This window comes from Colias eurytheme, chromosome 26 (assembly GCF_061535395.1).
Source record: "Colias eurytheme isolate Ceu_HAF_F1 chromosome 26, ilColEury1 Martin Lab GWU primary, whole genome shotgun sequence".
Lineage (NCBI taxonomy): Eukaryota > Metazoa > Arthropoda > Insecta > Lepidoptera > Pieridae > Colias > Colias eurytheme.
In genome coordinates, this window is record NC_143005.1 from 3,422,657 (window position 1) to 3,438,484 (window position 15,828).

Sequence of the window (15,828 nt, forward strand, 5' to 3'; positions counted from 1 at the left end):
ATTATTATATAACTGTGGTGAATGTAGTGTAGGTACCCTTTCGTTTGGTTGCCATGTAGCTTAATCCATACTAATATTATAAATGCGAAAGTAACAAAGTAACTAGTAACTCTGTCTGTCTGTCTGTTACTCAATCACGCCTTAACTACTGAACCAATTTGCATGAAATTTGGTATAGAGATATTTTGATACCCGAGAAAGGACATAGGATAGGTTTTATCCCGGAAATCCTACGGGAACGGGTTTTTCTTTGAAAACGCGGGCGAAGCCGCGGGCGGAAAGCTAGTTATTTATAATTTTTTAATTTAATGTTTTTACTTATAATATAGTTAATGTTTGTCCACAGCCGGAGCTCTATAAGAACGAGTTAGTACGTCAGTCATCTACAGACAGTGGAGATTTGGAATTTTGCGGCAAGCTTCACTTTGCACTCAAGTATGATTCGGAGGTTGAAGCCTTGGTGGTGAAGGTAAAATAGTTTATTTGTAATATATATGTCTATGTGTTTTATATGTTACCGACTTTCCAGCGAAAACAAGGCGCAATGATATAGTTAATTACCTGCAACATATTTTATATTTTAAATACGTAATGAAAACGAATTGTTGATAAAAACTCTTCTTAGTACGATACAAGATTCGAAAAAAAAAAGAGAAGATAAAATGCATTTTTACTTATGAGAGTAATGAGAATTGTATTCTAGACAAGTCAGAGCCATTTTAAATCATCGTGAAGTAGCTTATTATATTGAAAACTACACAACACAACAACAATATGAAATTTTCCACTCAGTACACAATTATTATTGAAAATATTATTATTTGATTACACCGTTTCATCATTTGTAACTTGTATAATGTCAATATCAAAGCAACTTCTAATAACACAGACATCACAATAAACGTAATATAAACAAGTATTTGTAATTGTTATCTAGATTCTAGACGATCCCTGAGGAGCCTTGTTTGCTTTCTCATTGTTTTTGATACAATTTATTGGAGTACCTATTATGTAATATTATGATATAATGAGCCCTTATAATAATGATGTAGCGATTTTTATACTGCCATACTGGATACACGTGGAGAATTTCAGATGAAATTTCCAATATAAAAATTAAATAGCATAGTATTTTCTCGTGTTCGATTTTATATGAGTACTAGATTTCCGCCCGCGTTTTCAAAGGAAAACCCGCATAGTTCCCGTTCCCGTGGGATTTCCGGGATAAAACCTATCCTATGTGTTAATCCAAGTTACCCTCTATATGTGTGCTAAATTTCATTGTAATCGGTTCAGTAGTTTTTACGTGAAAGAGTAACAAACATCCATACATCCATACTTACAAACTTTCGCCTTTATAATAGTATTAAGATAAAGATAATACTACACATATAGAAATTAAAGTCTCCCCGTAACTACGCTCTAAATAAAGATTTCGATATGTCAGGATAAATAATACAATGCATAAATCGCGTTTAGAAAGCAAAAAACCTACTTTGTAATACTATTTTAAACTATGTTTCTGAACATAGATGGATGGCTCATCGAGGATGGATTAAAGTTTAGCAGGATAGATTAATAGTCTTTATATTAAACTCTGCAATCACTTATCGGGCTTTAACTTTTTTATGAGCACATAAGCTACATATTATCCGCGAGTGAAGTGAATCCTTTATATTGCAAAGTTTGAGTGAATTTTTACGCTATATAACGTGAATTTTTAATAAATTATTCGTCTTATATTGAAGGTATGATAATTAGATTATAACTTGCAAATTGGAATCATTATTTAAACGTACTTTTGAAACGTAAACGTAAATATTGAAATAGGTAACATATGAAGTGGTTTTTAATATTGAACTCTATTAAATTGACAAAAAAGGTTATGCCGAATATTTCAAAACTATAGTAGATACGGAAAAGTCACTTATAAGTCTTCTTATAGTCGTCTTATGTCTATTTGCGAATGTCTCATATCAAATAACAGAAGATACTCGTAAATAATACAACATACGTGTAGATAATAATCTATAGCGGATTATATCATCCATATTCTCGTAGTAAAGAGTTAACCTTTTTTCTTGACTTAGTATTGTTGCCAAACCAATATATTCTGCCATCAAGTTTTATTAAGTTGAAGTGTAGGCGTTGTGTAGGTTTATAGGCAATATAGTGCTAAACCGTAGCCAATAATGAAAGTTACCGATAAACAAGTGGATTACAGCTCAATCACTTAGTTGGTTCTATCGTTTTATGAATAAAATGTTTGTTTTGATTATCTGTTAGTTTTAAACAATGTTGATCTTACTGCACTGTTGTTTTTATGTATTTCCTCATTCTGACTATTGTTAGCTTTTAATGGAGAGTCTCTCTCTAAAATACTCGATAATCTGATTATAAATTCAGTATGTGTTTTTGATAATAAAATATTATAAAGATTTCGTATTTGAATTACTATAACATAAATTCTTAGTGAGTTTCTCCTTTTCTTTCATATAGAATAATGATTCATTTCAGTTCTCAAAGTATTTTCACAAAACACCTTTAGGTACGTTTTAATAATGGTAAATTCAAGGTAATCAACCAACATACAGTGTATCTATACGAGACATTCTGGAAATCGAAAACTTTACTCGAATGAAAAACAGAAAACTTTCTCCTCCGTCTCGCAATGTATCTTTCGAACAAAATCAAACTTTATTTTAAAATGCAATATTTCACGAGCTTTCTAAACTTTATGGGAAAATCAAAATGTCAACAGAAATACTTCATGCTAATCAATAACTATATTCAGATCTTATTCCGATGATAGAAATATTTTTTGCTATATTTTCGAAATAGGTAGGTATTCATAATATTAGTCTTACATTTTTAATGTACTTATATTATTTATATATTCTTACTAGATATTCGAAGCCCGAGATCTGCCCATCAAGGATGTAACTGGCAGCAGCGACCCTTACATCAAGGTGTTCTTACTTCCCGATCGCAAGAAGAAATTCCAAACCAAAGTCCATCGGAAGAATCTCAACCCGGTATTCAATGAAACCTTCTTATTCAGGTAATGTATAGAAAAAGTGTTTAAAAAAATAAAAACGTTGTAAAATTACCAAGAAATTTTTAAAGAATCGAAAAATAAAATACCAGGCGAGATTCGAACTCGCGTCTTTTGCCTTGCCGGGGCGACGCCTAGCCTCTCCGCGAAATGTAGGAAAGACGCGGGGTTGAATCCTCATGATTGTATTTTTTCCATTCTATAAAATTTTCTCATTTATAAAGCATTTGAATTCTCTCTATAAAACTTAATATCAAAAAGTAAAATTAAGCTAGACCTTAGGCAATATGGGACAGATACACGACAGGACAGATGCATCACTAATTAAAATATACTTACTCAATATAAAATGAGGTCGAAAGATTTATATACTTCTTCGTCTTCATTTTTATTCTTGGAATAAACTTCTAAGTTTTACGCTACTAATAAGTAAATCATAAGATTGGGAGAGAAAATTGTTTCCTGGAATAAGAATTAAGACTTAATACCGATTCATGGAATGAATATCTAAGTTTTAATGCTACTAATTAATCTCTAGATTTTAAGAGTAAATCAGTTCTTCCTTTTCTTTTTGCTAAACTAACCACTTTTGATGTTGATAATTCTCTGATTTGTGATTTCAGACAATACTTTTTTAATAAAGTCATATTAGACGAATTAATATTATAAACTAGGTATAGCAGGATTTACAATATTTATACATAAATTAAAGGTATCACATGTAAATCTGATTATATTATATTTTGATATGAAAGGAAGTTGTAATGCGGGTCACGTATTAACTTGAGAGCACGAAATAGCATCGAAACCCGTATTTTGGTTAACTTAACCTATTCAATGAATTTACACCATCTTATTTTATTAAATTTCTGGTATAGATATCTTTTAATCGAATAAAAGGTTAGCGATAAAACTTTATTTAAATAAAATAAGTTGTATAAGAAAGTCTGCAGTAAGAAATCTCGAGAAAGACAGTTTACATGAGAGGCAATTAAGTTTTCTAGCGCATTATCATGATTTCAGAAGTCTTCGTATAATGGCGAGAAACGTCTTTGATAGAGGAAACTTTTAACACTATGTTATTTAAATCATTTTAAAATGAATTCTTTATAGCTTAAGTTTTACTTTATTTGTGGAACTAGATTAAATAATTTTATATCAGACCACAGACTGAATCTCTGTTATTTACTTAGAAAGTTGGAAATAGAGAAGGCATTCTAACCTTATCTTGGATTATGAACTAATTTAACTCGTGTGTTTTTGATTGATATTCATTCACGTCTCACGATGAGACCACCTTTTTAATGTATCAATCTATATCAATAATAACGGTTTAATTTATTACCCAAAGAGTGCTTCTGTCAATTATTATAAGTCACTGTGGTATTTTGCAAATCTCTTGCACTCATCAAGATATACCTAATGTACTACGTAGTACATACTATCTCTATGCTTGCACTAGAAATTTTCATAGAATTAACTTTTCTATTTATTGTGTCCTTACTTGTTGATAACTTACAATATTATTGCAAATTAATTTACACTTTATAATTGGTCTCTAAGACCTCACATATGAAAATAAATATGATTAAAAATTTCGTTGTCCAAATCGTGTTTCAAATAGAATTGATTACTTGGTCTGTAAGCTCATAGTAACGTCATTATAAGCTTGCTTTAGCGTGAACTATAATACCACCACAATAGGATTATGTTGCTAAAGCCTGTATAATTATGTGACTCGAACCTTCTAGAATGATTTGCGTAGTTAACAATTTTGGCTGTGAATTCGTAAATGTGAAATTTGCCGTTCTCTGGTGGCTAGCGTGGTCTAGATATTAAAAGGAAATTTAATTCTGGGCTCGGACTTCTTAAAGTAATAATTTAACCGATTTATATAAGGGTAAGATGTAAGATTTTGCATACACGAGTAGTTTTCACAAATAGTTTCAGTTTTAACGATAACCGTAAAATGCATCTGCCCACAAAAGTTCACGAAATTCAACTTTATACAACTAGAACTAAGTAACATAATTATTACATAAATCGTTTATTTGCAAGTAAACATGGTATACATAGGTGTTAAGATACATTATTACAATTTACAGCATGTTTAGCCGTCATTCAACGGCATGCAAAGTAATACATTATTGATTATATACATTTTACATGCCACATCTTTCAATTATAATAATTAACATTTATGGTCAAAAAATTCTTTTATGCTATAAAAACAATTTAAGATCAACCATTTCTTTAGATTATTTTTATATACATTAAATGTTTGGTTTCGTATACATTTAGGAATACGGTTAAATATTTTTATGAGCATGATAGGCCCACTTTTAGAGTAAAGCGCAGTTTTACAACGTGACATACTAAGTTTATCAGGGTCTCTAGAGGGAATAATGCTCACGTTAGCCGCCCTTGTAAAATATTGGGGGTGTTTTTTTACGAAGATACAGCTCTCCAGTATGTACATGGAAGTCAGAGTCAGAACGTTTAATTTTCGAAATAGTGGCCGACAGCTTTCTAACGGCCATAGAAATAAAGATAAATTTCATAGAAATAAAGATAAATATTTTAAACCTGTAATTTTTTATGTTTGTATGTAACCGACTTCTTTAGGGTACTTTTCCATGAATAACGTGCGAGTATGTGTAGCGAGGAATGTGTTTGTAAATAACAAATAGTATCGCTTAAAACGCACACATACTCGCACATAATCGCAAATAAAATTTTGCCTTTCAGTATCAAATTTTTCAAATTCAAATTCAAATATATTTATTAAAGTCATAAAGTGAAACTTTTATTACACCGTCTCAAACTTTTTGGTCTGTGTAGCGCATGTCGCGTGACGGTCGGCTGCTGAGTAGGTATAAAGCAGTGTTCGGAAAGTTTCACTTTTACCGTGGTTTCATAAAACCACACAACATTTTTTGTTCGTATATGGTTCATAAGGGTGTTACACAAATTTTTTTTATCGCATATTTTATTTATTTATTTAATAATTAAATTAAGGCTGCAGTCTAGCAAAATTGCGTTTTCAACAAGTTATTTGACAATTTTTTCCCGGCTAATGAAATGATAAACTGAATTTTTTTTTCTTGTTTATCAATTAGTGTTATATACGCAATGCGCGTGAATTTTTTCACATTTATAAAGTTACTTTATGTTACCTTAATCAGGCCTTCAAGATAAGTCTCTTTCCCCCAAAATCATTTCGAGCTAAGTTTGTGCACTCACTACGTTGCAACCGATTACAATTTACACAATCTGATCAGCGCATTATTATCCTTATATAGTCGTTATTAAAAACTGCTGAATACAATTGCCGAAAAATTAATGATTTTCTTAATTAGAGCGTTATAAATTCATTAAATTTCCCATTTTTTGCCTTACAAAATCGATTGATAAATACTGCTAAAAGTTATTTTTTCCATTAATTTATTCGAGTTGGTTGAAGACCAATGAGTATTAATCCTTTAAAAAATTTTTTTTTTGAATTTTGATAATTCTTTAAATATTAAAAAAATATTTAAAATAATACGGAAAAATCCTAGCGAATTTCTTTAGTCGCGCTCCTTGGGCCGGAGCGTTCTGACGTGTGCTCTACGCTCGATTTTCCTTCATACCGAAGTGAAAGTTGCTCTACTTCATTAAATTTAATATTTTTGTTAATTGATTATTTTTATCTTAGTTTTGTGCAAATATTCGTATTTTTAAACATTTGATTTCGATATGGAAAATAAACGAAAAAAATACGTGTGTAACTACTAGAAAAAAAATTATCTTCGAACATAAAGTTAATGAAACCAAATAGATTGCAAAGGTGATTGGCAACAATTTCTTTATTTTACGGGGTGTCAGTAAAGGGATGTATATTTCTTTAAAACTAAAGTAAGCTCATAAATTTTCTTATAATAAGTTTAATTTTTTTGAAGTTCCAAAAATGTTTATTTTTCGTTTGAGAAATACGAAATATAATATAAACTTGTATTGAGAACTTGAACTTCCCAAGTTCATCCGGGGAAATCCCCATACGGGGAAAATGATTTGTTTACTCCAAAATTGATCCGAGGTGTTTTAATTTTTTCTTCTTGTCATTTTCAACGTAGCGGCATGTTGTTTGATTATTAATTTTGTAACTTAAATACAGGATGTTGGTTTTATATTCTGATCTTACAGACGCGCTGACAAATTTAGTCCACCATTTCTAGTTTAGTCTACCAACTCTAAGTACCAATATTAAAACGAATGGATTATCATCACATCATCAAAATTCAGTGGGGTTGAGAACTAAACAAACAGAAGTAACAGAGACGCGAAGAATAAAAAAAGAGGACGAAAACGATAATTCGTTGATGCTTTCCCTTTTCGACGTATTGTTGTACCCTATTGATGTACCCTACATCACCAATCTGCAAAAAACAAAACTGATGATTCCCAATTGCTGATTAAAAATGAAAAACAAATAATCGACAACAGTGGTGAAAATTTGCTGATCACAATGAAACATCCTTCAGTGGTAGCAGATTTACTCATTTAAAATGTATCGGTGAACAGCGTAAAGGAGAGGAGGACAGGAAAACATTATGAATGTGGATGGTGGATTGTATACAGGGTGTAATCGATAAGTATGTGCAGGCGATTATGACGTTATTATTGCAGGTATCAAAAAACTTAAAACTGATATCGAAATTACTTTACCTAATGAGCAAAATGACAATGATAACTTTTTAAAAGTATAACGAGAAATATCTAAAAAATTTACTTTATACACTCCCATATCAAAAAGGGAAAATGGGACTAGTAGAAGTTAAATGTCTAATTCCGGCAAAAGACATGAATGCGGAAGATGCGGTTAAAAAAAATTTAATATTTGAAATACAATGCAAAAAATAACACTTTTGTCATAGATAAGAATCATGACTATTTTTTCCAAATTCAGGGACAACTAAACGTTGCAGAAGCAGAAGTCTGCTTATTTGCTGTTTGGACTGGAGTGAATCATTCGTTAAAAATAGAATATATAAAATAGAATATATAAAAAAGTATGTAACGTTTAGGCAAAATAAAATGATGGACCATTATTGGATTTTACATAAATTGTCTACTGTCAGAATTGATTGATTCGAGACTTCAGCATTCGATGCCCATCAAGGACCCATCCTATATCATTCAAGCGATTGAAAAAAAAGAGATAAATCCAGTGCAACCGATAAAGCATCAGAATGCTAGCAAAAGATTTATTAGGTTTATCAATATAAATCTATATATTATACATAATATAATAAATCTGTAGAAGACGCGAAGACTGACATCCGCGCGGACGGAGTCGCGGGCGGAAGCTAGTCAGAAATAAATATCTTTTGTTTTCATTTGCGTATTTTTCTATTTTATAATTTTTTAAACACAAACATTACATTTTTTTTATTAAATACAAAATTTGTTTATCCGTTTTATTAGTTAAACTGAACAACTTTCACTAAGAAACTTAGGTCGAAAAAAATGTATAGAGTTATGCATTTTGTATGGAAAGCTTATTTTTTTTTATATTTCGTCCAAATTTCTTTGTAAAAGTTGATCAGTTATATAAACATGAAGTTGAAGATATCAATAGAAAGTATTCGCAAATTTTGTGTACTGATAAAAAAAAATCACCCGGTGTAATTTTCACGAAAATTGTTTCAAATTGTCATTTTTGGTACTTATTACGAATATTAAATTATACGAATGATTTAATTTTTAAAAGTTAAGTGGAGCAACTTTCCCTTAGTACATTTGTATTATTTAAATATAGGATGACAGGATGCATTTGTTTGCACTACTAGACCAAGCCCTTAAGGATAAATTATGGAAAAGCCCCATTAGACTCGCTTATGACTCACTTTACTCACTCATATTTTTACACCTTTCAAGGATCGGTGACAAAACCATAATTTCTAGAGTTTAAGCGTGTTTTCGTATTTTGTTTTAACTATATTATTTCTTACCTTCCCCTAGTGTTGGTTACGAAGAACTCCGACAGCGTTACCTCCAATTCTCGGTATACGATTTCGACCGCTTCAGTCGGCACGATCTCATCGGCCATGTTGTTCTCAAGGGCTTACTTGAGTCGGCTGATCTTACGCAGGAGATTGAGTACACTATGAATATCTTGGCACCGCCTCAGGTGAGTTGTTTTTTTTTTAACAATATTTCATCATTTATAGGTGTTTATTGGGTTTGAGCTTATATTCATGTAATGTTACTTGTTTAATAGTTATTTAATGTTCTACTTATAGTATCAGTTGTTTACATTTATCATTGCAACAGAAACTGGGTTTTACGTTTACGGTTGATAACTTTTTATACAATACCTAGTGCGGTTACTTTATGACAATAGAAGTTCGAACTAATAAGTTGTGATCATGCTACTGAAAATATTTTAAACTGTGCAATTGAATGTAGTTCTATAAAATCGCGAAAGAACAAAGACTACTTCCTATATCACACTCTATCAATGTAAAAGAAGAATTATAAAGAACATTTCATACATTTCCAAATAATTCACACAATAGCATCATAACAACATATTGTAAAATATTTCTCACTGTCCCTCGATATCAAAACATAAAAACGATAAAAAAACTTGAAACTCATAAATCACAGTCACATTTCTATAAGTCCTTTTTGTTTAAAATAACTGTGTTGCACTCAGTAGCGAGCAGACAGCGAAAACATTTTATAACTTTTGAAGCATAAATATACCTACTGGTGTTACAAAAGTTACTTAGCTATATATAGGAGACTAAAAATAAGACAATAAACATTTTACCACGAACCACCTACATATAAAGATATTTTTGAAGTGAAACTTCTTTAGCTGAGAATAAAATTTCAAGGTCGCGTCATATCAATACCGTCACGTTATGGAATAAGGCGACGATTTTGGTTTCTTTGAATCTTCTCAAAGAAGTTTCACTTATACACGTGTGCTCGGCACACACGCTCTATTTAAATTCACTCCTTCGGTTAAAAAAATAAATAAAAATCTTAAATGGCCCGAAAATCTAATTTTACTTTTCATTGCCAAGGAATATCTTAATAATTATATATAAATCTCGTGTCACAATGTTTGTCCTCAATGGACTCCTAAACCACTTAACCGATTATAATGAAATTCGCACACCATGCGCAGTTCGATCCAACTTGAGAGATAGGATAGTTTAAACATGTAGGTACCACGAGCGAAGCCGGGGCGGACCGCTAGTAATACTATAAAATTCTCCGTAGTAGGTTATTACTTATTAACCAACAACATAAAACAAATGTATTATAAAAGTCATCAAACTTTTCATCACGTCAAACTTAATACAGCTAACTTCTTTGTTTTAAATCTTCTTTGCCGTTTTTTTGGCAAGTCTCTTTTAAAGGAGTTTGTTAGGATCTAATAATATTTCAATTTGGTTCCTTAGTCTATAAATAAAGGTATAAAGTTATGATGTTATTAAATTCGTGTTTATCTTAAGCTTGGAGTTGAGGGCAATGACATGGAGGTAGGCAAATACATAGGTCTTTTACTTTTCGCTACGTTTTTGTTCTAAAAAAAATAGAAATTACTCTTTATATGCAGTAATATTAAATATCTAGTTTGGGCAAACTATTCAATTAAATATTTTTATTCAAATGAAAAACTAAGTATAACTTGCGCATGACATTATTTTGCATATGTATGAGAAATGAGGAAAACAGATAAAAATAATATTTTAAGGTGTTTCGTTTATGTTGTAGGTACGCAACTCAGCTTAATTGTTTATGTCTAGAGTTTTTGAAGAGCACACCAATTTCAAGTATTCCTAATGAAACTACTTATTCAGTCTAATAAATATTTTCTAACTTTCTACTTAAATATTTAATTTTTATCGCTATAGCAGTCCCTTGGCTTCATACAGACAGACTTATCTCCCTCCAAGATCGAGAGTCTCTTTGAATATTTTTATAACGTTTATGGATGCCAGTATGCAAGACTCTGACATTATGCGATGTAAAATAAGTTTATTTGAGACATAACTAGCTCTCTGAGTCTCTGTCCTATTAATATTAAGAGGATTGCAAAGAGCCACTCAGCAAACAAATGGTACATTTATGCTGTGATTTACTTTTATAATATTGCCTAGTAAATATTTGTAAAATGTGTTATGCAATTTGTAAATTTTATTTTAAAATATGAATTGTTCATCATTAGTAGATAATTTAATCAATCAGTTTAGCCGACAAATTGAAGTAGAAAATATAGGTACAGTTTTAACATAAAATAATGAAAAAACAACAACGCAGTAAATTCATAACCTTTTATCGTTGTTGGGAACGTCAATTAAAAAGGGGTTTGAAGAGCTTTATAATTCTTTTTTAAATGGTGTTATTCTTAATATTTACTCAATTAACATTTCGATGAAACGTAAACATTTACATAAACACCGTTACTGTACTTGTACATACAAAACATATTATATTATTGTTGAATAAACTTTTTGATATTAGCTTACAAGCTAATATCAAATTAATTAGCAATGAAATTATCTTTTTATGGTTTAACAATTCGCAAAACACTTATTAGTTAGTTTATTAACTAAAGTGAAGGAATTAGCATCAATAGATTTTATTATTAGGATAGACAGTCTTTAAGTCTCAATTAAGATACAATTAAAGAATATTATCTAGGCTAGCCTACATACAGCAGTAAGTAGGCTCTTTTTAGATATATATACCACCAAAAACATTAAATAATGAAGATATCATTCATACAAAAGGATATACAACAATTACAAAAATCTTTTGTTAAAAATTGCTCGTAAAAATAAAGGATAAATAGCAAGTTGACCAGAATCGAAATTGAACGTAATTTGTTAAATGAGGGTAGATATTATAAGCTGTCCTTTGTAAGACTTGATTGTCCTTCATCGTTCCACATTATAAACCCTTATTCCCCTTTCATCTATACAAAGTGAAGGGCGCCTTTCTTGGAGAGATTTGTAAGAAATCGTAAGTTTGGTTCTTTGATTAATGTCTTTTTGTATTTATCTCTTATTCAAGTAAAGTGTGTGAATGCGTAGGTTATAAATTTGAAACTCGGGGATGTTTATTAAGCCTTATATTTTACATTTTAAAGAGAAAACGTGTTTAAAAACAATATTTAGCTATAGAAATCAATTTGAAACAAAAAATAAGATCTTATTTTTAACTTAGTTCCAGGTAAGAATATATACATGAAACATAGTATTAAAATATAATATCTACCTTACGAAATCTATTATATAAAAATAACAGTATGTAAGAATAACGTTTTTCCCAGAATTGTTTATCAATACTGTGGTAATACAAATCGAAAGTAATTTATTCCTTGTAGAACAATCAAACGAATTGCTTTCGAACGCATTTCCAATTCAAACAGCTATTAGAAAAATTTGCTTATTTGTTTGGCAATATAAAAATGTGAAAAAAATATTTGTAAGTATTCATTTTACTCAGTTTCTTGATATATAATGAATTTTAGGTAGTTTAACATTTAAATGGACCCTCGATATTTATTTTATCATTTTAATTGACATAATTATCATTTCCATAATTATGTTAAGCTTTGTAACTCGAATAACAAATATGCAAACCTTATAATCGTTTACAAGTATTATTGAGGAACAGTTAACTGTACTTATTTTACTGGGATATATAAAAAAATATGATTAAAAAGTAGCTGAAACCAACTAAACATATTAAATTATCACGCCTACATCAGTGAACATAAAATCAGTGTCGATTCTATCAAAACTATTTGTAAGCATACACAATTTAATTATAAGTCAAAGTTGAGGGCCAGATATAATAACAAACTGCCTAACTTATATTTAGTTTGTTAGTTTTGGGATATTCGGCTAAACTAACATTTTATATAACTGATAACATTTAGGTATTAACAGTAAAATACGTATGTATTTTGGTATGTTTAAAACAGCAGTAAATGAAGTCCCTTTTTTCTGGAAAAGTAGGTAATATCACGAGTAAATTCATTTAAATCGCTTTAGACAAAAAAAGATTGAACACATAAACTATTAAGTACTTATGTATCTCCATATGCTGTCAGAAGGAATATATTTTCTATTTTTCTCTCTTTATGGCTAAGCCGTCCGTTTAATTAATTTGATCACCGTGTTACCTCAATACTCTAAATACAACATCTAGTTATCCTCATTATTTATCATGGATGATTGTCATCAAATGGGCATCAAATGGGTTGGGTATGAAGATTTAATTTTCAATTTAAACTATCCTATACAAAATTAATAGTTCTCTAACTAATAAATCCTGATACAAGTACATTCAAACTGACAAACAAATTTTAAGATTAGATTTTCATAGACAAAATGCTCACATTAGCGAAGCGGTATATACCGGCTGCGCGAAGCTAGAGAAGAAAACATGGATTTTCAGGAAAAATTTAGCAAACAATTTTTGACGTAATTTTTTTGTTTAAGTATTTTTTACGTGGTCAGTGTATGCAAAACTACAAGTCCCTTCGCGCTTAGTATACCAATAGTGGGACACCCTGTATAGATCAGCTTTATAAAGTATAAAAATAAATAATATTTAATATTAACAGGAGAAGAAAGACCTAGGCGAGTTGATGCTTTCCCTGTGCTACTTGCCGACCGCTGGCCGCCTCACAGTGACCGTCATTAAGGGAAGGAACCTTAAGGCCATGGATATTAATGGATCTTCTGGTGAGTTTATTTCTAGCTTTAAGTTATTAAGCTATTGCATAGCTTCAATCGCGGGCCTTGAGCGCGGGGACCGAATCCAGAAATTCCTTAACGAAAAACCTCACGCTCCCCACTCCGACGGGCGCGGAGGTGTGGCTTGAAGGCATAGCATGCAAAAGCTTTACCGCCGCAGTCCCCGAGTGCCACACGTCTTTTTATTTAGTTGATAGTACCTAGTTTCACATGAATAAACAAATAATACAAAGACAAAGCTTCAACCGCGAAAATCGGTTCCACTACTATGATAACATTTAGCAAAACTTTTGTTTAATTTTTGACAGCCCTACCAAAATAAGTTTGAAATTTGCACATTCCTTAGAAGCGTTTTCTCTGTTTTGTCACTCATGTGGTAGTATGTAGAAACTAAAAAGTCTCATCTTCATCACTACATAGTATAAAACAAAGTCGCTTTCACTGTCCCTATGTCCCTATGTATGCTTAAATCTTTAAAACTAACCAACGGATTTTGATGCGGTTTTTTTTAATAGATAGAGTGATTCAAGAGGAAGGTTTTAGTATATAATTTATTATGTTTTAGACAAAGCGGGCGAAGCCGCGGGCGGAAAGCTAGTATGTGATAAATTTAACCACTAAGTAAAGGTTGTACAAATTGTGAAAATTGTGTCATAATATTATTAAGTGAAAATCCAGATAACTAAGTTTTAATATGAAACATTACAAATTTTATTTCTGCGAGACGTTCCTGTATAAACCAATAGCAACCAAAAACCGTACGTAGAATCGTATGCTTGTAAAATAAACAAGTTTGATGTAAACAAAATAAAAGAGGAATAGTCAGCATTTTGGCTGGGACTCAACTTTGTATTGCCAGTTGCTTGTTTATCAACAAACACACAGCGTTGATTTTCAGTTTATTTGGTTCAATTTCAGTAAACGAACAAAAAAAACTTTCTTTATTAGGTACTGTACATAACACGTGTATGATAAATTAATATTACCAATAATTAAAAAACCTCCAACCTGTGATAAACAGAATCACATAAAAATCTTGAAAATATAACCAATACGTCAAAAATACTCATCAGTATACATATAAAAAACATTAATTTGTCACATTGGATTGAGGTTCAGGCCCCTTACTAGGTATATCCTGTATAAAGGGGACCTGTTCCTTACCTAGGATTGATCCATTGCATGAATTAAAAAGAAAGAAACATAAATTTAAGAATTCAAGAAAAAGCTTGTAGTATAAAATCAATATCCCATACTCAGATTTACTGTATCCAACAAAAAAGAATATGTAAATTGTTACATCCGGTCTTGAGTGAGACGCTAAAGAAAAGACTTGTCAGAAGGCTATACAGAATCCACCTTAACTAAAAAGCATTTTCATGTTTTTGATTTTCACCTCACTTATTTTTCGTCAATTTGTAAACAAATGTAACTTCCAAGAATATCTGTCGCAATATTTGGAGTTTGAGAACAGCGGATAATGCTACTATGATAAACATCTCTCCTCTAACTAATTTTCTCCGTACTGGTTGTCTGGAAGAAATCGCTATTTAGAAATAAGACCGCTATTTGTTCAAATTTGTAACTATCAAATTTATAAGTTGCATAGTTAAGTTATAGAGCAATCTACACTTATTATAAAGAGGAAAGATTTGATTTTTTTTAAACTGAATAGGCTCCGAAACAGCTGGACCGATTTAAAAAAATATTTTACCATTATCCCTGATGAACATAGGCTATATTTTATGATGCTTTTATCCCGGGACAACCAAGGCGGAGCCGGGACGAGCGGCTAGTTAACTATAAATAATGAATGCTAGTATTTATACTACGTCATACACGGTGAAGATACTATAATATTTTATCTTAAGATACGGTTATATACCATCCTGTTACAACTGACCCGAAATTTTGTGGGTCATTTGTAACATGATGGTGGTTCTACAGGGGTCTTAGTACGCAATGACAAAAAGAAAAATGATGGTCAGAACGCTGATACCGGAT

At 30.9% G+C, this 15,828-nt stretch overlaps 1 protein-coding gene across 1 annotated transcript in view; it reads left to right on the top strand.

Annotated features, from left to right (window-relative positions):
* LOC149897111 (synaptotagmin-10-like) overlaps window positions 1-15,828 on the top strand; it is a 50,695-nt gene that overhangs the window by 23,286 nt on the left and 11,581 nt on the right. Inside the window, exons 4-7 of the mRNA XM_090116610.1 lie at window positions 347-469; window positions 2,907-3,061; window positions 9,059-9,227; window positions 13,692-13,812. Of these exons, the coding sequence (XP_089972736.1) occupies window positions 347-469; window positions 2,907-3,061; window positions 9,059-9,227; window positions 13,692-13,812 (568 nt within the window). The remainder of the gene's footprint in view (window positions 1-346; window positions 470-2,906; window positions 3,062-9,058; window positions 9,228-13,691; window positions 13,813-15,828) is intronic.